The 25,731-nt window shown below is 42.1% G+C and overlaps 1 protein-coding gene across 1 annotated transcript in view; it reads right to left on the reverse strand.

Annotated features, from left to right (window-relative positions):
• Positions 1–1,876: 1,876 nt before the first annotated feature.
• The window catches only part of LOC126188352 (uncharacterized), a 29,995-nt gene continuing 6,140 nt past the window's right edge, over positions 1,877–25,731 (reverse strand). The window contains exons 2-3 of the mRNA XM_049929954.1: positions 13,745–13,808; positions 1,877–3,680 (exon numbers count right to left, since the gene is read on the reverse strand). Coding sequence (XP_049785911.1) covers positions 2,118–3,680; positions 13,745–13,786 — 1,605 coding nt within the window. The 5' untranslated portion in view covers positions 13,787–13,808 and the 3' untranslated portion in view covers positions 1,877–2,117. The remainder of the gene's footprint in view (positions 3,681–13,744; positions 13,809–25,731) is intronic.

A 25,731-nucleotide genomic window follows, 5' to 3' on the forward strand; every position in this document is an offset into this window, starting at 1 on the left:
TAACCACTCCGCCACAGGCTGTGCATTATGAATAGGTGCTCGATCGTGTTGAAAGATGCAATTGCCATCCCCGTATTTCTCTAAACAGTGGGAAGCAAGAAGATACTTAAAACATCAATGTAGGCCAGTGCTGTGATAGTGCCACTCTAAACAACAAGGGTACAAGCCCCCTCCATGAAAATCATAATTACAGTTACAAATTATACACAGAGCACACTATATCACCACCGCCTCCGAATTTTACTGTTGGCACTACACACTCTGGCAGATGACGTTCACCAGACATTCGCAATACCCACACCCTACAATCGGATCGCCACATCGTGTACCGTTTTCCACTGTTCAATCGTCCAATATTTACGCTCCTTACAACAAGCGAGGCGTCGTTTAGCATTTACCGGCGTGATGTGTGGCTTATGAGCAGCCGCTCGACCATGAAGTCCAAGTTTCTCACCTCACACCCAACTGTCGTAGTACTTGCAGTGGATGCTGATGTAGTATGGAATTCCTGTGTAATGTCCTGGAAAGATGTCTGCTTATTACACTTTACGACCTTCTTCAACTGTCGGCAGTCTCTGTCAGTCAACAGACGAGGTCGGCTTCTACGCTTTTGTGCTGTACGTGTCCCTTCACGTTTCCGCTTCAGTATCAAATCGGAAACAGTGGACCTAGGGATGTTGAGGAGTTTGGAAATCTGCATACAGACGTACGACACAAATGACACCCAATCACCTGAGCACGTTCGAAGTCCGTGAGTTCCGCGGAGCACCCCATTCTGCTCTCTCATGATGTCTAATGACTACTCAGGTCGCTGATATGGAGCACCTGGCAGCAGGTGGCACCACAAACGTAATATGTTTTTTGGGATGTCCGGATACTTTTGATCACATAGTGTAGATTCTGGCCAAGCGTTTTTGCTATTTGCATTGTGGCGACTGTTTACTTTACTACTTTTCCCGCCAGAAACTGCCTTCTCTGCAGCTGATCAGCTTGTAGCTCTGATGACTGCCACGAGATGTCACTCCAAACGTCAATTATAGATGAAACATATAACCATACACGTGTTACACACTTATAATAATTACAGTTAACAAATTATGCACAGACCGTCCTTGTTAATCATTCTGTTAACGAAAACAGTATCAAAACTCCAATGATACTCCCTGGGATTAGCTTTTACATGCAGATAAGAAAACACGGCCGAGGACTATAATTTATAATGTGTATAGGTGTCGCTGAGGTTTTTCCGCTGTGGTAGACTGCACTAAGTGGATTCGCACTGTTTAGAATATGTCCTGCATGTGTAAACAGTTGTGCTATTGTGTATAGTGTTGTGTGATGTAACAAGCATCTGTGAGCAGTATGTATATGGACATGGCCTTTTGCGCAAGGTTCTCTATGTTTTGAAATATTTTAACGATGACAAACCTTTTATAATGTGCTGATTTTTATCCACTTGGCATCTTGTGCGTAAGGTTCAGCGTAAAATAAACATGTTTTACAACAAAAGATTTGAAGACCTGAAGATGACAGCAAAGTCTGTTGAAACCGCTTCTCTTTAATAAACTAATATTTTGTGCTGTTCTGAATGTTTTTTTTTATCAGAAAAATAACAAGTGTTCAAAGTGCGAGCATTTTATTTGACGACTCGTGTATCACAATCAAATTATGGGACGTCATCTTACAAATCTCACAAGTTCTCTGTAAAAAAAAAAAAAAAAAAAAAAAATTCGGGCTTAGTTCGACTCTAACAATAATTTCTAGAGTATTCAGTTTGTATGGAATCTTTGTTTAAAATTAACAGAAGTAGACATGAAATCATTCTGATAAATGATATGGCATTTCTGTAAACAATACATGGAAATGCGATGTCTGTGAGTATAATCAACTATGTTCCTTTTTAATCATTTTTTGCCGTACTATGAAGCAAATACAAAAGCACGAAATACAATATACATCGGTTTACAACTTCTCTATTATTGTTTTTTTTTTGCAATTGTCGATTTGCGATTCTTTTTGTTGTAGTCTCATACGGGAGTATTTTCCTCCCAACAGATTCCCTCTTTTCGAAAGATTGAGCTGGAAAATAAACCACTCTGACATTTTATATAATCGTTTTACGAAGTGGGAGGATTAAACCTTCTGAACTGCGTTTTAAGAGATGCGGTGGATGGCAGAATTTCATCTCGAGCCTTAACAACTAACTTCGCGCTTGGTGGCGACACGAGAGGAAGTGTGCTTCGGACAGACTGTGGCTTGTCGCTGGCTGAGGTGCTCTGATTACCCGTTCCAGGAACTGTTCTGTATTTGTCTAGGTCGCTTTTCGTGCGAGATATAGACCGATAACCTCTTATCTTAGAGATTTCTTGCATCGTAGCATCGTTGAATGAGTTATGCCTATGCACAGGCACTGGTTTCCACGTCTTATTGAGCATTCCCGTTTTGAAAGAAGAATATGCCAGTGGTGTTCTCGTTGCCGCAGCGAAGAGCCCTGAAGAGTCAGAAATCTCAGCGCCGTTCTGAGAACCCGGTGACTCATTCGTAATATCGAATTTTCTAGTGTTGGTACTCAGAGAAAATGGGGAACTACTCTGCTTGTTTCTTCCTGTTGCGGTTAAACTTGTACTGCTGTTGACGGTGGTACCGTGTTGGTCCTGCCAATGATTTCGTTCCGCTTCTGTGTTAACACTAGAAGTTGTAGGACGATTAAGATAGATGAATAAAGAACTTTTATTATTTAGTTTGTTCTCGGCTGTTTTTGAAACAGTCTCTCCAGTTTCACTACCTGTGGTACGATACGCGTATACCCGAGAGTAGGAGAGAGGTGATTTGAAGTCTAATCTGTTGGTGATGTCTCTCTCGCCCACAGCTGGATATGCACTCTTGATCTGGTGCGCTCCAGTTCTGTTAACACTAGAATCCACTTCATCGGTCGTGGTAGGGAGCGAGGGTTTCCGAAGGTAGTTAACAGCTGATTGGAAGTCTGATGTCTTAGAAACATCACCCACAGCCACCGCCCGTTGTGTCCATTTGGTCTGTCTTGTTTCAGCCCCGTTAACGGCGGAGTCAGTTACTTCGAACTTTGCTGAAGTCGAGTGTTTCCGAAGGCCGTGGACAGTTGATTTTAAGTGGTCATCTGTTGGTGTCGCCCGCTGCGCCCATCTAGTCTGCAGTGGTTTAATATCACTAATTCTGGAAACATTTCGCCCATCCAAATTCCCTTCACGCGCAGACATGGTTCGACGCAAGTGTACGTTGCTGTTGGCCGATCTACTAAACGCCGTTAGTGGCAAGGAATTCCTTAACGATTTAGACGGTACTTCTTTAACTGTTGTTTCGAGCATCGATTTGTGTACTGGTGTTACGTATTTTGTAGAAATTTCTCTGACAAGAGAAGGGGCCTTAAGCGTATCGTCACCATTGTTTTTCACTTTGGTGCTTGCGATGGACTCTTGGACAGTGGAGCTGCTTCTTTCTTCATCAGTCGAAAAACGCCGTGATTTTGAAACCACCCATCCGTTCACAGGACGGACGTTGTCGGCTGTGTCGTTGCCCTGAGTCTCGAATTTGGCTCTGTTCTGCAGATACTTTTGCCGGAAAAGCCTCTGTGCCTCTAATAGGTCGAGGTTGTCGAAAGCGTCCAGAGATCGGCTGCGTTGATGCTGCCTATGCCTCGTGTTCTGCAAAAACAAACAGAGACCCCTGCCATGAGACACACTACAGTTAGAATAAAATAAAAAATTCACTGATGAAAAAGTGCATTACGTATTATTATTATAACTGAATGTAGGACATCATAGTGAATATTACACGTGGAACTTAAACATAAAAAAAGATATACAAAAATATAAGCAAAAGACGTGAATTTGGTCCCAAAGCCCAAAATGTACCGGATAAATAGAGTTACGTGGATTTTGAGCAGTTCGTTCATAGTACAGAGTTTGCGTAGCTTTCTGCAGCGAAGGAGGTGTTCTGTGTTGCGCAGTTTGCCACATTCAAAGATAAATTCTCCAGGCACACGTTCCTTTCGCTTTAAGTTTTCCTTGCACCACTCTCCTCAAACCTCACCTATTGAGTGTAATTACAGATAGCTGCCAAGTTGGGCTGTCGAATCACCAAGTGCACAACTCTGGTTTGAGTATGTCCGCTACGGTTCCAGGTCTTGTGCGGACCGTTGAGCATCGGTGACGCAAATGATGGGAAAGACACCACATTCAATCACGGTCGGATCATTGGAGTGGACGCATGGGAATACTCAACGTCAAAAGCTGGGCAAGGTACAGAGTTTCTCAAGAGCAACGTTCGACACTAGCCATCACGAGGACCTCAGTTCAAACGACACTGTCACCTTATTATCTGTCATGGTCAACACTGTGTGGCTAAAAATCGTCCGACTGTAAGACCGGACAGGCGGACTACACTGCAGCAGATAATTTGAAAACTAATTCTGAACAACAACACCCATATCATACAGAACCACTTCCTTTAGTGCACAGAAGGCAATGTCCTTTACCAGTTACTCGGTTAATTGCAATTCACATACCAAGGAGATTTCATTTATTGTGGGATCACCAACCTAAGATACTCCATGCACAAACAAAGTTTCACTTGCTTAATGGATCACAATATGCATTAGCATACTCCCCTAACACACTCTTTGTTGTTGTTTTGGTTGTCAGTCGGAAAACTGGTTTGATGCACCTTACCATGCTACCCTATCCTGTGCAAGGCTCTTCATCTCTGCTGCAGCCTACATACATCTGCTTACTATGGTCAAGCCTTGGTCTCCTTTCACACTTTAACCCCCACACCCAGTCTCCCTTCCACATACACTTCCCTCCATTTCCAAACTGATGCTTCTATGATGACTCGGGAGTATCCTATCAAACGAGTCCTTCTTTTAGTCAAGTTACGCAGTATGTTTTATTGTACTTCAGTTTTACTCCGCACCTCCTCATTAGTTATCCGATCTAGCCAAACGATCTTCATCATTTTTCTGTAGCACCAAATTTCAAAATCTACTTTCTCCTCTTGTCTGAACTGCTTATCATCCATGTTTTAGCACCGTATAAGTCTACCCTTCAAATAAATGCCTTCAGAAAAGACTTTCTAACATTTGAAATTGTATTAGTTGTTAACAAATCGCTCTGTTTTAGAAATATATTTCGTGCTATTTCCAATCTGCGTTTTATATCCCTTTCCTTTTGGCCAACGTTAGTTATTTTTCTGCTCAAATAGCAAAATTCATTTACTAATTTTAACGTCTCACTTCCTAATCCAATTCACCTACATCTATATCATAATCCGCAAGCCACCAAACCGCGTGTAGCGGAGGGTACTTCTTGTACTACTAACTGAGCCACCCTTCCCTGTTCCACTCGTAAATGGTGTGTGGGAAGAACGATTGTCGGTAAGCCTCTGCATTTCGTAAGATATATGTGGAAGGAATTAATATATTGTCCGCTTCTTCCCGGAAAGTGCTCGCTCGAAATTTTGATAGTAAACATCTCCATGGAGCACAACATCTCTCTTGTAGCGTTTTTCACATCGCTATAACGCTCTCGCACCGACTAAACGAAATGGGGCGCTTAGAGTTGGATCTTCGCTATCTTTTCTATCAGTCCTACCTGTAAAGGGTCTCAGAGTGATGAACAATGTTCAAGAATCGGTCGAACAAGCGCCTTATAAGAACTTTCTTCGTGGATGAGTTACATTTCCATAAGATTCTGCCTATGACTCTTAAGTCTGCCATCTTGTTTTCCTACTGTTTGTTTTAAGTGATCATTCCACTTAAGGTCGTTCTAGATAGTTACTCCCAGATATGTTGCGGTAGAAACTGTTTCCAGTAATTTGTCATCAACAGGCAGTTGTACAGTAGTAGATTGCCTTAGAATCGCCTGATTTAATTCGACTGCACACCGTTATCCGTTTTAACTTCTGTTGATGTTCAGTTTATTACGTCCTTTCAAGACACTGTCCGTCCACTCCGTTGAGCTGTTGTACCTAGGTTATTGCAGTCTACGACAGAATTACAGTGACATCAACAAACTTCAAAATTTTATTTCTTATCCCTGAACTTTAATTTCTATTCCAAATTTCTCCTTGTTTTCCTCACTATGTTGCTCAATGTACAGATTGAATAACATCGAGGATAAGCTACAGCCCTGTTTCACTCCCTTCTGAACCACTGGTTTCCTTTTAAGTTCTTCGAATATTTTAACTGCAGTGTGCTTTCTGTATAAGCTGTGAACAACTCTTCTCTCCCTGTATTTTACCCTGATACCTTCAACATTTCAAAGTGTGTAGTCCAGTGAACATTATCGAAAGCTACCTCTAAATAGACAAATGCTATAATCGTAGGTTTGCATTTTTCAGTCTATGTTCTGTGATGAATCGTAGGGTCGGTGTTGCCTCGCGTGTTCCGACATCGCTGAGATCTGCTCTGCCAGCTTTTCCACTGTTAATGTTTATACGAGGGTTATTTTCAAAGTAAGAACCGACAGCGCATCGTGTCCGCGCCCCCTGTTACGTGACGTGAACGGTTGGCTACTCTTAGCCAGTCTCTCACTACGCCACCATTACGTTTCACGTCCCTGCCGGTGTTGGTCTTATGGTTATACTACTTCGTTTGTCTTCACATCAATCATTCTTTCCGTCAATTGTGAAGTGTGCTCGGTTATTCGCTTCTTAAATGCAAAACGAGCTTGTCCTAATGAAATTCACCAGCAGCTTATTTAAGTTTATGATGTAATGAATGCGTGGAAACGTGCTTAAATGCTGTAGGCTGTTTAATGAAGGAAGGACAGATGTTCATGATAAGGATGATCTGTACGGCCTACTGTCATGAATGAAGACTTGAAGAAAGGCTTTTTGCCAAGAGGTATGACAGTAAATGACAAGTGTACTGTGAAACATTATTAAAGCTTACACGCTCTATTCAAAATCGCCGGCGGGGACTGGTATCTTGTAGAGACGTTCTGCTTCACGACAATGCTCGACCTCACTTTGCGGCAAGAAGAAAGACGCAACTGGACAGGTTTCATTGCGAATTACTGGATCATCCACCATACAGCCCTGACTTAGCACAATCAGATTTTCATCTGTTTCCAAAACAGAAGGAATTTCTTGGTGTAAAGCGCTTGGAAAATGATGATATGTTGAAAGAAACTGTTACTAATTGATTTAACAGTCAGGCGGCAGAGTTATTTGATACTAGGAGCTAAAAGCTGGTGCCACGACTTGACAAATATTCAAATGTTCATGGTGACTATGTTGAAAAGTGAAAAAATGTGGATATTGTTGCCTGTGATACAGTTTACGTTCATAAATAAAATTTCTCTGACACCATTACAAATCGTTTCTTACTTTAAAAGTGACCCTCTTAGTTTTTTAGTTGGTGCCATATTGCAATCATCAGTTATTAATACGATGGTTCTGTAATATTCACGCCTATCAGCACTGGAGTTATTACATTCAAGTCTGACGGTATTTCACCTTTCATATATCTTGCGTACCAGGTAGAATAATTTTGGAATGGCTGGCTCTTCCAAGAAGCTCAACAGTTCTGAGAGAATCTCTTCTACCACAGGGGTCTTGCTTTAACTTAGGTCTTCCACTGCTGTGTCAGATTCTTCTCTCAGTATCATATCTCCAACCTCATCTTCATCTACTGCCTCTTCCCTTTCTTCCAATAATATTGTCTTTAAGTTTTCCTTGCGCACCCCTTCTATATATTCCTTCCACTCCATGGGCGACTGAACAGGTGACATCTACTCTAGCAGCGTTTGGCATCCCCTTTCGTTCTGATGACAGTGGCGACACGTAACGGCATAGACTCGATGAGACAATGAACACGCTGGGGAGTCATCCTTGTCCATAAGACCTTAACAACAGGAGGGCTCGCCAGAGAGGTGTCCAGACCGCGTATGGTGTCAGAAATATCCTCAGATGAATTGGAAACTTGGCAAACATCCTCTTTCCCGTGGAGTGCTTCTTGAACCATTGTCACACTTGAGTTCCACATCTTACTTCGAGCGATCTGGTATTTGGTATCTAAGAATATTGGAAAGCTAAGATCGCTTGTTGTAATATATATATATATATATATATATATATATATATATATATATATATATATATATATATATATATAAAGAGGATATGTGAGAACTAGATATAACCTTGGATGATCTGCAAAACGCTCAAGAAACTGAATGACAAGAAAATAAGCTTTAAACCAAAAGCAGAAAAAAATCACACACAATGGAAAGGGTATTTACAGATGAGGAAAGACAGGAAAGATCAGAATGAATGAAAAGATACTGGATAGATAAGAAAGAACGAAACAAGAACTTACTGAAGAAGAGGACCAGGAAATGACTGACTAAAGTGGTCCAAAGAGGCCGTAAAAGCACATAATAAATAATAATAATATATACAGGGTTATTACAAATGATTGAAGCGATTTCACAGCTCTATGATAACTTTATTATTTGAGATATTTTCACAATGCTTTGCACACACATACAAAAACTCAGAAAGTTTTTTTAGGCATTCACAAATGTTCGATATGTGCCCCTTTAGTGATTCGGCAGACATCAAGCCGATAATCAAGTTCCTCCCACGCTCGGCGCAGCATAATGAGTTCGAAAGCATTGTTGATGCGAGCTCGCAGTTCTGGCACGTTTCTTGATAGAGGAGGTTGAAACACTGAATCTTTCACATAACCCCACAGAAAGAAATCGCATGGGGTTAAGTCGGGAGAGCGTGGAGGCCGTGACATGAATTGCTGATCATGATCTCCACCACGACCGATCCATCGATTTTCCAATCTCCTGTTTAAGAAATGGCGAACATCGTGATGGAAGTGCGGTGGAGCACCATCCTGTTGAAAGATGAAGTCGGCGCTGTCGGTCTCCAGTTGTGGTATGAGCCAATTTTCCAGCATGTCCAGATACACGTGTCCTGTAACGTTTTTTTCGCAGAAGAAAAAGGGGCCATAAACTTTAAACCGTGTGATTGCACAAAACACGTTAACTTTCGGTGAATTGCGAATTTGCTGAGGATTCTCTACTGCCCAGATTCGCACATTGTGTCTGTTCACTTCCCCATTAAGAAAAAGTGTTGCTTCATCACTGAAAACAAGCTTCGCACTGAACGCATCCTCTTCCATGAGCTGTTGCAACCTCGCCGAAAATTCAAAGCGTTTGACTTTGTCATCGGGTGTCAGGGCTTGTAGCAATTGTAAACGGTAAGGCTTCTGCTTTAGCCTTTTCCGTAAGATTTTCCAAACCGTCGGCTGTGGTACGTTTAGCTCCCTGCTTGCTTTATTCGTCGACTTCCGCGGGCTACGCGTGAAACTTACCCGCACGCGTTCGACCGTTTCTTCGCTCACTGCAGGCCGACCCGTTGATTTCCCCTTACAGAGGCATCCAGAAGCTTTAAACTCCGCATACCATCGCCGAATGGAGTTAGCAGTTGGTGGATCTTTGTTGAACTTCGTTCTGAAGTGTCGTTGCACTGTTATGACTGCCTGATGTGAGTGCATTTCAAGCACGACATACGCTTTCTCGGCTCCTGTCGCCATTTTGTCTCACTGCGCTCTAGAGTGCTCTGGCGGCAGAAACCTGAAGTGTGGCTTCAGCCGAACAAAACTTTATGAGTTTTTCTACGTATCTGTAGTGTGTCGTGACCATATGTCAATGAATGGAGCTACAGTGAATTTATGAAATCGCTTCAATCATTTGTAATAGCCCTGTATTTTATATTTTGCTTATAATGCTTACAAAACTGTTGCAGAAAATTCCCAGCTTACCTATTATACTAATTTCTAGGTATGTGCTTCGTATATTTGATAGGCCATACATCACAATAAGATCCCTTTCACAACTCTTATATCCTACCCATAGTCGCTTAACCCAAGCAGTTGGCTGTTGCGCAGCATATTACGATGTTTTATGTTTCTATTGTTAATTTTATTTTCCAAGAATTTTTGAATATAAAAAAGGAAAGGAAAAGTATATGTTTTGTCAATTCTAACAGTTAATTTATCTGCATTTGTATGCAAGCTATAAATGTAGTAGGGTATCGTCTAGTTGTTTCGGTGATTCAGGTATGAACCGACAGTCTTTGCCCTATGTTGGGATATTATTTAAATGCATGTTGTTGTTTTCACTTTGACCGATGTATAATTTTTCCTTCATATGACAGCTATTCCTAAATCAGTGTATCTAGCGATTACAATTTTGTATTTCAAAGAATATTTATTTAATAGTTGGTGAGACGGCTAACTTACGCCACCTGTTGATCAAACGTGTAACCGCCCATCGACGCTTCCACTAAATGTCTGCTCAGTCTTCCCGATGTGATGTAGCTATAACGGCTCCACTGACGAAATCGTCTTCATGTTCTCGGATTATGATCACTGAGGTGTTTTGAATGCGCTCAATGACAAACAAACACTTTGTATAATGTTAATTTACTATTAAAGGCCTTCAGCATAAAATAAAAAGATGCATCTGCTCGTCTTCAATACGGCCGTCATCAGTATTGCCACCATACTGTTACTCAGAAACAATTACATGTATGTGTTGTCCGAAGCTGTCAAACGAAACTACATGTCGCTCTTGTCACACTATTATTCGCTGCCATAACACAATGAACAAATGCTTAGCTTCACCTGACTCAGCATCTTCTATCAAGTGGCCTGTGGCATATTTCTTGTGGCGACAAACAAGCCGAATGCCAGAAATCACACAATGCCTTTTGAATCAAATAACTATTTACACAATACGAAATGACGTTAAAGGCAAATTTTAAGTATCGTTCAGTAGACGAAAAAATAACTCAGTCACCCTCAGAGATCAGCGGTTCTGTTTTTATACAAATCGTGCTTATACGATGGACATTCAGTTACTGAAGTGACAAACTAATGTACGAAAAAAACTGTATTTTGACCAAATGAGACTTTTGCTATTTCTCAGCATAGTCCCTGCCAATATTAACACACTTGTCCAAACGATGAACTAATTTTTGTTTTTATCCTTGATGGAAAGAAGTCTTTGTCTTGTTGTTTGACCTCCTCCTTGTCGCTGAACGTTTCCACGTAATGGCTGACTAAGTGGACCAAACAAATGAAAATCCGAGAGTGTCAAATGTGAACTGTAGTGAGGATGGGGTAGTATCTCCCAATACAATTTTCCAGTGGTTTCTTGGGTCAGCTGGGCGAAGTGAAGACGAGCATTGTCGTGCAACAATAGCAAGCCTGTTCTTTAAGATCCGCGACGTTTTTTTTTCTTCTCATTACTGGCTTTACTTTGCACATCAGTGAATGTGAATAGTAGGCACTGTTTATTGTACGGTGATTTTCCAAATAATCACAAAAGACGACATCTTGGGCATCCCAAAAGAAGGTAAATGTGACTTTTCCCGCTGCCAGCATTTATTGCAACAGTTTTAGCTATATGTTCAATTTTAACATAACGGTCTTCACGAATAACGTCGTCAATACGGGTTGCAGGGGCAGAAACTGACACTGCAACTGGCACGCCAGGACTTTGCTTGTCAGTCACTGTTCGATCGTTTTGAACTATTCTACTTACTTATAAAAATTTCCGCGGCTTATGCATCTTTCACCATACTGTTAAATCATTCGAGACAAGATTTTAGCCGGTCTTTGTCCTCCAGAAACCAAAAAATGGATCACTGGACGTTGTTCAACTAATGTGGAAACTTCAGGTGGACACACCATCATTAAACATAATAGGAGGACTTTAAACGACAACGGCATTGCCGCAGTGGTAACACCGGTCCCCGTCAGATCAGCAAACTTAAGCACTATCAGGTTTGGCTAGCACTTGGATGGGTGACCGTCCAGTCTGCCGAGCACAATTAGCAAGAGGGGTGCATTCAACCCTTGTGAGGTAGACTGAGGAGCTACTTGACTGGGAAGTAGCGACTACGATCATGAAAACTTATAATGGCCGGGACAGTGGCGTGCTGACGTCACGCCCCTCCATATCCGCATTCAGTGACGCCTCTAGACTGGGGATGACACGGCGGTCGGTCGGTACCGTTGGGGCTTCCGAAACCTGTCCGGATGGAGATTATAAACAAAACGTTTTTTATCCTTCAGTTGTTCTCAGTTCATCCCAGTGATATCAACCTCAAGTTATGAGAGTGCAAAACTGATACAAACTGCTTCAGTTTTACACCAATTTGCCTCTATAATTATCGAATGTCCCTCGTAATACACTCGTTGAACCCGGGTGACATGGGGATAAAATGGCTCAAAACATAAAAAAACGAAAAACAATACATAAATACCAAAACAAAAATTAAACAGAATGTGACTGATATACGTGTCAAACGATTGTATATGATTTGTAGATTACAAATCTGGAATCGAATTCTTCAAGGCAAAGTGTTTCGCAATTTATTGATGCATTTTTATGGATTTTTTAATTAGCTGATAACGATTTGGCATGCCAGATATCCCCAATTTTGTAAGCAACTGAACATAGTCTTTAACCGCATCTGTCTTAGAATATTAATTACACATTATAACAAACTACGTTAAATAGTATTTATTACACTCTTGCTAATCGCTAAGCTATGTAGCGCTCACGTCAGGTCACATTTAAATCGGTCCAATAGTAATCGTTGAATACATTAGAACGCTACCATCGTGACCATAGTCTGGCAATATGTGTCTTTACCTTACAGAACGGACAGTTACGAGGGTTGGCCCTTAGCTGCAACATTCATTCTCGATTCCTTGTATTGATAACACTTTAAACAGCAACTGCTGTATCAGGCAATACTTGGGTGGGTTGGTTGGGTTTATCTGGAGAAAGACACCAAACAGCGAGTTCATCGGTCTCATCGTATCAGAGAAGGGTGGGGAATGAAGTTGGCCGTACCCTGTCAAAGGAACCATCCCGGCATTTGCCTGAAGCGATTTAGGGAAATCACGGAAAACCTAAATCAGGATGGTCGGACGCGGGATTGAAACGTCGTCCTCCCGAATGTGCGTCCAGGGGGTCCTTGGAACATAAGGTACTCCAACGACATACTGTATGCCGCATTTCGGCAGGAAATTGCTCAATCGCACGTGGCGAGGAATGTGAAAGGCTCCTTCCAAGACATCAATTCTTTCCTGACCTGTATGTTGGCTTCGTGCGTCGTCTGACGAACATGTCTCATGTACGTTAATCATCAAGTTGTTCGTGTTCCTCCAACAACTGTTGTTGATGCTACTCCTACGCCTACTTGTGGAATCGCCACACACACCTCGCGTAGGGAGATTCTCCAGAAACACGTGTGACTCAGAGACTCATTGGGAAGAACGTGGGTGAGTGCCAGGCCACATATGCACCGGTATGCGATTCGATCTCCATTCTACTACTATTATTCTATCGTTTATCCTTCTCATGTCTCTGGCAATGTTTTTTTAATGTGAAAAAATGCCAACCTGAATCGTAGTTTGAAGTCAACCTTAAACTGGAGGCCCCGCTATAAGTGGCTGGGCAAGTCAGTTCTCCAATAGGTCCATGCCCAGTAAAGCACTGCGGTGTTGAACCCAGCCTTAATGTGAACAAAGCTTTACCTTTTTTTTTACATAATTGGTGGTACAAAGTTCGCTGCAGCAGCATGGTCTATTTATGTTCAGCTACCTGAATGGTAATTGTGAAAAGGAACTAAGTTTTAAATTACAATCAAGAAATGAAAATCTGTAAATGTGTACCTTAACAGGATTTGGAACATCATCGGAAATTTCTTCTCTCATCTTGAAATGTGGGCTGAAGTACCTGAAACACGCAAAATAGTATTTTTACAAGATCAGCTCTTCCTTAGTTCAGCTGCTCTTCTTTACTTACTTATCACGTTGCTACAGTACTTTTACTGACTAGAGAACTCTTATGGAAAAAGTCATACGTTAATAAATACATTAATAAAAAATTAAAATTCGTTCACAGTATTTCCAGAATAAAGAAGTTTGAAAACATAGGAGTTTATTGCATATCAGAAAAGACATTCGAAAGAACAAACACTCTATGACTGAATATTACGAAAGCTTGATTGTAAATCGTCATGGATAGTAGTGTGCAGTGACAGCTTGAGGACAAGGATGAAAACTGCTCAGCTACAAAGGGATCTGAATGAAACAACTTTATTTTAATGACAAACCGAGAAACTGGGCAGCAAGTCTGTGAAAGTATACAAACTGAAATTTCCTGTATGTCACATCCTTATTATCGCACTGCATTAAATACCAATGCGTTCAGAGGATGTAACCCAAAATTTGGTTTGCAAATACACTCCTGGAAATTGAAATAAGAACACCGTGAATTCATTGTCCCAGGAAGGGGAAACTTTATTGACACATTCCTGGGGTCAGATACATCACATGATCACACTGACAGAACCACAGGCACATAGACACAGGCAACAGAGCATGCACAATGTCGGCACTAGTACAGTGTATATCCACCTTTCGCAGCAATGCAGGCTGCTATTCTCCCATGGAGACGATCGTAGAGATGCTGGATGTAGTCCTGTGGAACGGCTTGCCATGCCATTTCCACCTGGCGCCTCAGTTGGACCAGCGTTCGTGCTGGACGTGCAGACCGCGTGAGACGACGCTTCATCCAGTCCCAAACATGCTCAATGGGGGACAGATCCGGAGATCTTGCTGGCCAGGGTAGTTGACTTACACCTTCTAGAGCACGTTGGGTGGCACGGGATACATGCGGACGTGCATTGTCCTGTTGGAACAGCAAGTTCCCTTGCCGGTCTAGGAATGGTAGAACGATGGGTTTGATGACGGTTTGGATGTACCGTGCACTATTCAGTGTACCCTCGACGATCACCAGTGGTGTACGGCCAGTGTAGGAAATCGCTCCCCACACCATGATGCCGGGTGTTGGCCCTGTGTGCCTCGGTCTTATGCAGTCCTGATTGTGGCGCTCACCTGCACGGCGCCAAACACGCATACGACCATCATTGGCACCAAGGCAGAAGCGACTCTCATCGCTGAAGACGACACGTCTCCATTCGTCCCTCCATTCACGCCTGTCGCGACACCACTGGAGGCGGGCTGCACGATGTTGGGGCGTGAGCGGAAGACGGCCTAACGGTGTGCGGGACCGTAGCCCAGCTTCATGGAGACGGTTGCGAATGGTCCTCGCCGATACACCAGGAGCAACAGTGTCCCTAATTTGTTGGGAAGTGGCGGTGCGGTCCCCTACGGCACTGCGTAGGATCCTACGGTCTTGGCGTGCATCCGGGCGTCGCTGCGGTCCGGTCCCAGGTCGACGGGCACGTGCACCTTCCGCCGACCACTGGCGACAACATCGATGTACTGTGGAGACCTCACGCCCCACGTGTTGAGCAATTCGGCGGTACGTCCACCCGGCCTCCCGCATGCCCACTATACGCCCTCGCTCAAAGTCCGTCAACTGCACATACGGTTCACGTCCACGCTGTCGCGGCATGCTACCAGTGTTAAAGACTGCGATGGAGCTCCGTATGCCACGGCAAACTGGCTGACACTGACGGCGGCGGTGCACAAATGCTGCGCAGCTAGCGCCATTCGAGGGCCAACACCGCGGTTCCTGGTGTGTCCGCTGTGCCGTGCGTGTGATCATTGCTTGTACAGCCCTCTCGCAGTGTCCGGAGCAAGTATGGTGGGTCTGACACACCGGTGTCAATGTGTTCTTTTTTCCATTTCCAGGAGTGTAGCATAATTACAGTAGCCAGCGTTAGAAAACCAGAACACCGGAAGACAACACAGATTTGGCATTAAATGGTATACAAAAGTGATAGATGCACAATAAAGTAGCTGCACGACGTCCAGGATAAGGGTCAATATCAATACTCTGCAATTAATTGTTAATAATACCTACATACACAATGCAAAATTGTATGGGATGAGCACTTAGTTCCAGCTGAAGCAGGATGAGTGAATGAGAATACTACTGAATACATTGTCAGCTTCATTTCTTTGTTTCTGAATACTGGTGTTATTGAGTGAATCGCTCTCGCAATACACACACACATCAAAAAAAGTTTTGCATCAGACCGGTTCCCAGAACTCCTGAAGATAGACGTTGACTGTGGATATTGTATCACAGACACAGTCCCTTTGCTTTGACTGTTCAGAGATGTCACTAAACCGAACCAAAGATGTACCATGCATGAACAGCGGCTATTAGACGAAGGGGGTCTGACAGCAGATCAGTTCCAGTCATTCCACTAGGAAGGAGATACACAGCTCATGTCTGTAGATCAACCATGCCTAGACGGTCAATACCGCGGTTCGATCGCGTCCGCATTGTTAATTTGTGCCAGAAAGGGCTCTCAACAGGGAAGTGTCCAGGCGTCTCGGAGTGAACCAGAGCGATGTTATTCGGACATGAAGGAGACACAGAGACACAGGAACTGTCGATGACATGCCTCGCTCTAGCCGCCCAAGGGATACTACTGCAGTGGATGACTGCTACCTACGGATTATGGCTCGGAGGAACCCTGACAGCAACGCCACCATGTTCAATAATGCTTTTCGTGCAGGCACAGAACGTCGTGTTACGATTCAAACTGTGCGCAGTAGGCTGCATGATGCGCAATTTCACTCCCGACGTCCATTGCGAGGGCCGGCCGGAGAGGCCGAGCAGTTCTAGGCGCGACCGCTACGGTCGCAGGTTCGAATCCTGCCTCGAGCATGGATGTGTGTGATGTCCTTAGGTTAGTTACGTTTGAGTAGTTCTAAGTTCTAGGGGACAGATGACCAAAGAAGTTAAGTCCCATAGTGCTCAGAGCCATTTGAACCATTTTTTGTCCGTTGCGAGGTCTATCTTTGCAACCGCGACACCGTGCAGCGCGGTACAGATGGGCTCAACAACGTGCCGAATGGGCCGCTCAGGATTGGCATCACGTTCTCTTCGCCGTTGAGTGTCGCATATGCCTTCAACCAGACAATCGTCGGAGACGTGTTTGGAGGCAACTTGGTTAGGCTGGACACCTTAGACACAATGTCCATCGAATGCAGCAAGGTGGAGGTTCCTTGCTGTTTTGGGATGGCATTATGTGGGGCCGTCATACGCCGCTGGTGGTCATGGAAGCCGCCGTAACGGCTGTACGATACGTGAATGCTATCCTCCAACCGATAGTGCAACCATATCGGCACAGCATATTAGCGAGGCTTTCGTCTTATTCGCACCCCCCCCCCCCCCCCCCGTGCACATCTTGTGAATGAGTTCCTTCAGGATAACGACATCGCTCGACTAGCGTGGCCAGAATGTTCTGCAGACATGAACCCTATCGAACATGCCTGGAATAGATTGATAAAGATTGTTTATAGACGACGTGACCCACCAACCACTCTGAGGGATCTACGACGAATCACTGTTCAGGAGTGCGACAATCTGGAGCAACAGTGCCTTGAAGAACTTGTGGATAGTATGCCACTACGAATACAGGCATGCTTCAATACAAGAGGATGTGCTACTGGGTTTCAGAGGTCCCGGTGTGCACAGCAAACTGGTCTACCACCTCTGAAGGTCTCGCTATATGGTGGTACAACGTGCAATAGGTGGTTTTCATGAGCAATAAAAAGGGTATAAATTATGTTTGATCTCTCTTCCAATTTTCTGTACAGGTTCCAGAACTCCCAGAACCGAGTTGATGCAAAACTTTTATTGCTGTGTGTATAACGATGAAGATGATGGTGACGTTTGGGTTTAAGGTGCTTGACACTAAAGTGCCCTATACAGTGGTGAGTATGGTTTTAAAAAAATGATATTTAAAAAGAGTCCAACAAAATTCTGTGAAACCACACATCCTCACATACATAGATACAAACAACTGCACTGACGGTAAAAAAAAAGCCCTATGTCAGGTATTAAAATGTACAGTAAAATAAGAACAAAGGGCAATAGAGGATAATTTCAATAGCTATAGCAGAAACGTGTGAACGGCTGATCATGCATCATGAATCATTAACTCTGCAACACAAAAATATCACCATACTAAAAGCTTAGCCTAAAACAGTTTGTCTTAACCTGGGAGCATTGCCCCTGTGGGGTAAAATTAAATTTTCTGATGGGTAAAAACGAAACTGTTCAATTGCCCTTCAGTGAGGAAACTACATCAAAATTTGTGTTATTTATGATGCAATAGAATACTGTTAATCTTACACACCGTTACTGACAAATGGCTTTTAGTCAGATTGCATTCATATGGAATATCGTCTCAGCTATGCGACTGGTTTCGTGTTTTCCTCAAAAATGGCTCTGAGCACTATGGGACTTAACATCTGAGGTCATGAGTCCCCTAGACTTAGAACTACTTAAACCTAACTAACCTAAGGACAGCACACACATCCATGCCCGAGGCAGGATTCGAACCTGCGACCGTAGCATGTGTTTTCCTGAGAAAGGTCACACAGTTCGTAGTAACTACGGGAATTCATCCAGTGAAACTAACGTTACATCTGATGTTCCCTGAGAAATGTGATGGGCCCTTTGGTGTTCTTAATCTACAGATAAATGGGTACGAGACAACCTGTGCATCCTTCTTAGATTGTTTTCAGATGATGGCGTCTTTCACTGTCTAGTGAAGTCAACAGAAAATGAAAACGAATGTCCAAACAATATCTGAATAGTGCGAAAAGTGGCAATAAACCCTTTCTGTAGGAGCGCACATTGCGCATTCTTGATGGAAGTTACGACTCCTTCCACTCTCAAGCTTTAGTCTACAGTTGCAAGGTATCCATGGTCTGCAGCACTCCCGTGCTAAAAGGGCAACAGGTGATTCGGAAATCTTAATTTTAATAGGTACATTCCTGTGTTTCTAGACGCTCTTCTATCTCACACTCAAAACTTTGTGGCAAGTTATGTACGTACAGCTGCAGAGATTATTGTTCTATATGCTAAAAAGTCTTATTTGTTCAGTTTCTCTAAGGAAAATTCCAGATGAAATTTTTGTAAAACGCTTGTCTATTTTGTACATTAAATTCGGGAACATCGGTAGATTCTTTCGAAATAATGCCTTTTCTTCTTTCTCTTGTATATTTATTTATTTATTTATTTATTTTTGTAACTTCATCATAGAAGCACAGTAAAAGTTACGTTCTCTGGTGTTTTTTATGAGAAGTTACATCTCTTTCTATGTTTACTTCCGAGCCAAATTTTTATAAGAGCTATTAGAGATCAACAGTATTCAGAAGTCTTGTCCATTATTTTTTAATATGCTTCCTCGGAAAAATAAGGAAAAAAAGAAATTTTGTCCACATACAACCTCTCATCTGAAGTATGTTATGTACAGAACACTACACTATTATAAATGCACAATGGTGTTTTTTATCTCAGTCTTTAGCTGTCACAATTCAAAACAAGTTAAAACACCCACCATCCGCCTCCTTAAGTGCGCGCTGCTATAGCATTAGCGGCCGTAGTTAACAGCAGTAGGATATGTTTGAAAAATGATTCGGTGAGATTGTATACTCAGAAACCAGCGTTTCTCTGTTGTGATTAAGAAAAAGAAGAAAGAAAACTCTTAATTAGTCTGAAGAAAGAATTTTCGACAGATGACGAGAATTAGGAAAAAGATTTTGTCTTCAGAAATGGCAACAGATCAAGATAAGAAGTTAACGAAGATTAAATTACAGCTACCACTCAGATTAAACTTCGAACATTCTTCAGGATGCACAAGATATCTTATCTAGTGAATCAGATACCAGTTGCAATAACTCTCTTCTCACCTGTATTGTTAAACCGAGCAAAGTCGAAGTCACGCAGTCCTCGGGTAGTTCATAACATTTAGCACGTCTTCACAGTGCCTGTATGGTTTACTTGTAGATTCAAATATACTGTAATGCTGAGTTTGGTTTAAATCAACAAGGAAAATTTTTAAGCATCAGGCTCTGTGGATTCTGCATCCGCTCGACGCATCAGTGTCCTCAGACCAGAAAGATTCTGAGCTGGGTGGCGATAGCCGAAAGCCTATAGGTACCGCACCGTGTGGATGTGTCTCGGTAAACACTGTGCTTGGGACACCCATTTGAAGTTCTTGAACCACATGAACAGTGTAGACGACCACATCAAGGTCGCGGTGAAGATAGAGACATACTATGCCTTGCCATTTCTTGACGTTATTGTTCGCCGAAAAGTAAATTTACTTTTGAGAATCCTATCTCTAAAATTTTAACATACAACCCTGCCACATAACAAGGCGAATTCTCAGCATGGGGACATCATAATGTAAACTCCGCAACAGACTCAAAGGAAATGTTCTCTTTGCTGTATTTAGAGTGAGAATTGATTAAGATCTTAGCATGTGATCGATTGCATACTTGTAATGTCCATGTCATCGGTAGAAGAAATAAATCGGCTAATATATAGGGTGTTTCACAATTAACAGCGTAAAAGGATACAGTTGAAAGTCCACGATACTGGAAGCAAAACGAGTGTCATAAACAAAGTCTGGAAATGAACCGTCTGCGAGATAATTATGACCAGCCACCACTAATTTGATACGTGTTAGGGAAAGGCAGCAATACTGTAAAACGTTAACAAAAGTCATTAGAGATATTTTAGCAGAAGTGCAGGTGTTTAGAATGAACACGTCAACAATTACAGGAATGTAGTATTAGTAAAAGAAGGTTTTTAAAGTGTTTTCCTTGTACCCAGATGGACACCTGCACCCGTCGTCAAAATGAGTTTCGAATCCTTTCAAACACGCTTCGATCATTTCGAAGTTCTTGACAATCTTTGATAAGTCTCTGCTTCAATTCTTCAACAGTGTTAACTCGAGTGACATACACTATACCTTTAAGGTGGCCCCAAACACAGAAATCCATGGGGTACAGATCACGTGGTCTAGTAGGCCACAGTAAAGATCCACCTCGCCCAATCCACCTTTGGCCATATCGATGTATTAGACGTCGTCTCAGCATAGTAGCAAAGTGTACCAGTGTTCCATCGTGCAAGTACCACATGCTATAGCGTCCCTCTAAGCCAAGGAAATATCATCAAGCATTCCTACAAGATAGTGCAGCAGAAACCGAAGGTAATTCCATCTACTGAGTTTGTCTGGTAACATGAACGGCCCAACAAGACAATCACTTAGTAAATCAATGATTTATTTATTTACTGGCACGTCAAGTTCCGGATCTCCAAGGTCATGGAATGTGTCAGTACATGAAATCACAACGTAAAAGTAATAACAGATAAAAATAAAATGTTCATGAAATGTTCATGAAAATTCAAACTGTAAGTTAAAGTAAATGCAATCAACAATACGACAAGAATCAGCTTAATTTTTCAAGGAACTCCTCGACAAAATGAAAGGAGTGACCCATGAGGGAACTTCTCTGTTTCGGTTTGAAAGCGCGTGGATTACTTTTAAGATTTTTGAATTCTTGTGGTAACTTGTTGAAAATGGATGCAGCAGCAGTATTCTGCTCACCTTTCTGCACAAGAGTTAAGGAAGTCCGATCCAAATGCAGGTATGATTTCTGCCGAGTATTAACAGAGTGAAAGCTGCTTATTCTTGGGAATAAGCTAATATTGTAACAAGGAATGATAGTAAGGAACCATTGAGAGGCCAATGTCAAAATACCCAGACTCGTGAACAGGGGTCGACAAGAGGTTTGTGAACTAACACTACCTATTGCCCGAACCGCCTGTTTATGAGCCAAAAATATCCTTTTAAAATGGGAAGAGTTATCCCAAAATATATACCACGCGATATAAACGAATGAAAATAAGCAAAGTGGACTAATTTTCGTGTCGAACGATCAGTTACTTCCAATATCGTTTGAATAGTAAAAATGGCAGCATTAAGTCTTTGAACAAGATCCTGAACATGGGCTTTGCATGACAGTTTACTATCTATCTGAACACCTAGAAATTTGAAGTGTTCAGTTTCTCTAATCATGTGCCTATTCTGTGAAATTAAAACGTCAGGTTTTTCTTAGAACTGTGTGTTAGAAACTGTAAAAACTGAGTCTTACTGTGATTTAGCAATAGTTGGTTTTCTACCAGCCATAAACTTAGGTCATGAACTGCACTATTTGAAACTGAGCCAATGTTGCACACAACATCCTTTACTACTAAGCTAGTGCCATCAGGAAATACAAATATTTTAGAGTTACCTTAATACTAGATGGCATATCATTTATATAAATAAGGAACAAGAATGGCCTCAACACTGATCCCTGGGACACACCCCATTTGACTGTACCCCACTCAGACCCCTCATCATAGCCATTTTCAATACTGTGAATAATGACCTTTTGCTGTCTGTTGCTACAGTAAAAGGTGAATCAATTGTGAGCTACTTCCTGTATTCCATAACTGTCCAACTTCTGGAGCAATCAAATGCCTTAGTTAAATAAAAAAATATGCCTAGCGTTCGAAACCTTTTGTATAACTCATCCAGTACCTCACAAAGAAAAGAGAATATAGCATTTTTAGATGTAAAACGACATCTAAAGCTGAACTGTACATTTGATAGCAAATTGTGTGATATAAAATAATCAATTATCCGTACATGCACAGCCTTTTCAATAACTTTAGCAAACACTAATGGCATAGAAAAAAGTCTAAAATTGTCTACATTTTCTCCCTTTGTATAAAGCGGCTTTACTGCTGAATACTTCAGTCGTTCAGGAAACTGACCATTCCTAAAGTAAAAATTACAAATATGGCTAAATACAGGGCTAACATGTGCAGCACAGTATTTTAATATTTTGCTAGGCAGTCCATCCTATCCATTAGATTCCTTAGTCTTCATTGATTTAATTACTGACTCAATCTCCCCCTTGTCTGTATCACAGAGGAGTATTTCAGACATCAATCTCGGAAATGCATTTGCCAAGAGAGTGTAAGGTGTCCAGATTTTATGCACCTTACATAAGCTTGATCCATAAGGACAGTATGATACAGTATGAGATCCTCAGAAAATAATACTTATACTTGCACAGAAAGGGATAGGGGCAGAACAATACATTATTCCTTTTAATGTAAATATGGAAAGGTAAGTAGCTGCACGGCATTAACAGGGCTAGGCTGCGACCCAGCAAGAAAAATAAAATTCACCTATAGCAAGACGGTGATTGGCTGAAGCCATATTGGGAGATGCAGACGCGACACGGTGGGGAGATCCCCGTTATATAAAAGCATTTTGAGAACTAAAATTTCTAGATCTCTCTTTCGTTTCGCGGCGGACCTCACAAGTGTGTGGAAAATAGCGTGGGCATTGAGAGCTTTGCTTTCCGCAAAGTGAGGACAATACGCTTTATGTATCGTGGCGACAGATAGCAAAGAGGTAGTTAATTATTCCTGTGGGAATTTTTGCTGGCAAAGTAATTGTGCGCATTGCTCCAACCATTAGCGAGAGTGCAATAGCCATTATTTCGACTAGGCAAAGATTAATGTTCTATGGAATGCACGAAAGTTGAGACTGAGTGAGTACAGTCAAGGCCAGAGTAGGGAATTAGCGTTTCAGATCCAGAACGGAGACAATGACATTGCAGATGCTGCTTGGTAAAGTACCATTGCGCTTTAGGCCACAGTAAATGTTGAGTCTAGATTTTGCTCACTCCAACTTGTGTACGCTTTGTTAACATTGAATATCACAAGCTTGGATACTAACCTGCCCTCACATTGAGTACATAAGAGTGTTTTCATTGGTTTAAAAAGTAAATTTATTCTCCACCACCTCAGTGCATTGACCAGCTACAACAGCGTAGACGATACCAATAATTTCAGTAAACATCTACAAACAGTACACTAACTTTATCTCTAATACCTCTCATATTTTGATGAAATATGCTAATTCCTTCTCTACTTGGAAACATGACGTCCTTTTAAGGTGAGCCCTTAGTTAAAGGGACTTCCTTTAAGCAGGTATACCTATCAGCTGACTTCAATCTAAAAAAAGGTGCAGCTCTAACACCAGCTACTAGATGAATTTTTCCATGAGTGATCCCACCACCACCCACAACACTGTCACCTATAAGCTTTGCCAGCCTCCCCTTCCCATACCTATTGAGGTGCAGGCCAGGCCTAGTGAAACCCAACTACTGATAGACTCAACTGGCACCACTGCAATGTGAGCCATGCTTTCTGCCATCAGCGCCCTCTCCAGCCCCATGTTAACGTGCATATTAGCCTCATTAAGATGAGGCCGATCATGACGCTGAAACAGTGGCACGAAATGCACATTAGTGCCACCAGTTTGAGTAGCTATCTTTACCATGTCACCATCTACATCATATTGCCAGTCACTATCAAGAGTATTCCCTGCTCCACCCACTATCACTACCTGATACTCCTTCGTAAAATTCCTACATAGCTCCCCTATGTTGTCAATCACCTGAGCCAACCTTTCATAAGTCTTCACAGTGCTGGTGATCTGGTAATCACTCCCCAACACTTCCTGCAACTGCTAGCCCACATCTCTACCGTGCGAACTACCTAGCAGCAGAAGCTTCTTCTTTAGACTTCTCGACTGACCTAGGCCTCCTAACTGCTGAGCACTGCTGCGTGTTTCCTACAGCTACAGATACAAGAGGATCCTCTTCACTCAACTCTGGCAATTGGTCAAATCTACTGCATATACGCCAAGTATAACTGTCTGAATACCTCCTCCTCTTAGCTGCCTTCTTGCCAACTGCCAGTTCCCATTCTCAGCACCCTTCACCTTCCTCAATCTATCTAATTCCTCCTTTGCGTGTTGTAACTGCACCTGCACAGATCTTACGCTCCTGCTCCTCTATCAGCTTATTTCTACTGCAGATTCTGCATTCCCAGGAGAGGATCTCGCTAGAATGCCCACTAGCTTCCCAACTGCATTCCCTCCAACGAAAATACTTCGAACAAACCCCATACCGTAACCCACTACCCACAAACCTACGACAGAGCCTAAGCTTCCACTCACGGTAAAGTTTTACAGTTACTGAAAAACACTATACGTCTACGTTACCTAAGTTCAGTTACACCAATAGAACTATTTATAGAACTAACAATAGCGGTCTCGAAATTCTCTCTCTGCTAAGAAAGCAACTACTTTTTTTAGTACTAATAAACCACAACTAATACCAATATCAACAAAACTTCACAAAATTATTAGCTAAAACCAAAAATTCAAGCAGCCACTGGAACACTCAATGAAGTTAAAACAGTGAATGAAAATTTTATTGAAAGGTTTCACTAGAAACAATAAGAATCGTCAGCTGAAAACTACAGCACGAAATTTACTAAAAGACTTCAACGCACAGAAAACTCTAAAAAACACAGCGAATCAACGTTTCCAAATGTTTATTAAATCGTTAATTCGCCACCAACAGCACGAAACACCGCTGAAAACTATTAAAGGGGATAAGTTGTTTCCAAACAAGAAATACAGCGCACACGGTCGACATGTGCACTGTTACGCAGATATTTTCAGTGCAGTATAGGCACAAAGGTAAAATGGGAGTCAGAAATCAAACGAAATGAAATTACTCCGTAACGAGACACTAGGGGCCACAGGTCCATTATGCCAAACATGAACGACTTCTGAAATTTTGTCGGTGACATTCTGGTTTAACCTTGCATTGTGTGGTAGGTAAGGAGTCACTCAAGAGAATCATATGATTTATTATGTAGAGTATTTATTACGCATAGTATACTGTACTGATTACATCTATATCTACATCTACATGGATGCTCTACAAATCACATTTAA

Source organism: Schistocerca cancellata, chromosome 1 (assembly GCF_023864275.1).
Source record: "Schistocerca cancellata isolate TAMUIC-IGC-003103 chromosome 1, iqSchCanc2.1, whole genome shotgun sequence".
In the NCBI taxonomy this organism is placed as follows: domain Eukaryota; kingdom Metazoa; phylum Arthropoda; class Insecta; order Orthoptera; family Acrididae; genus Schistocerca; species Schistocerca cancellata.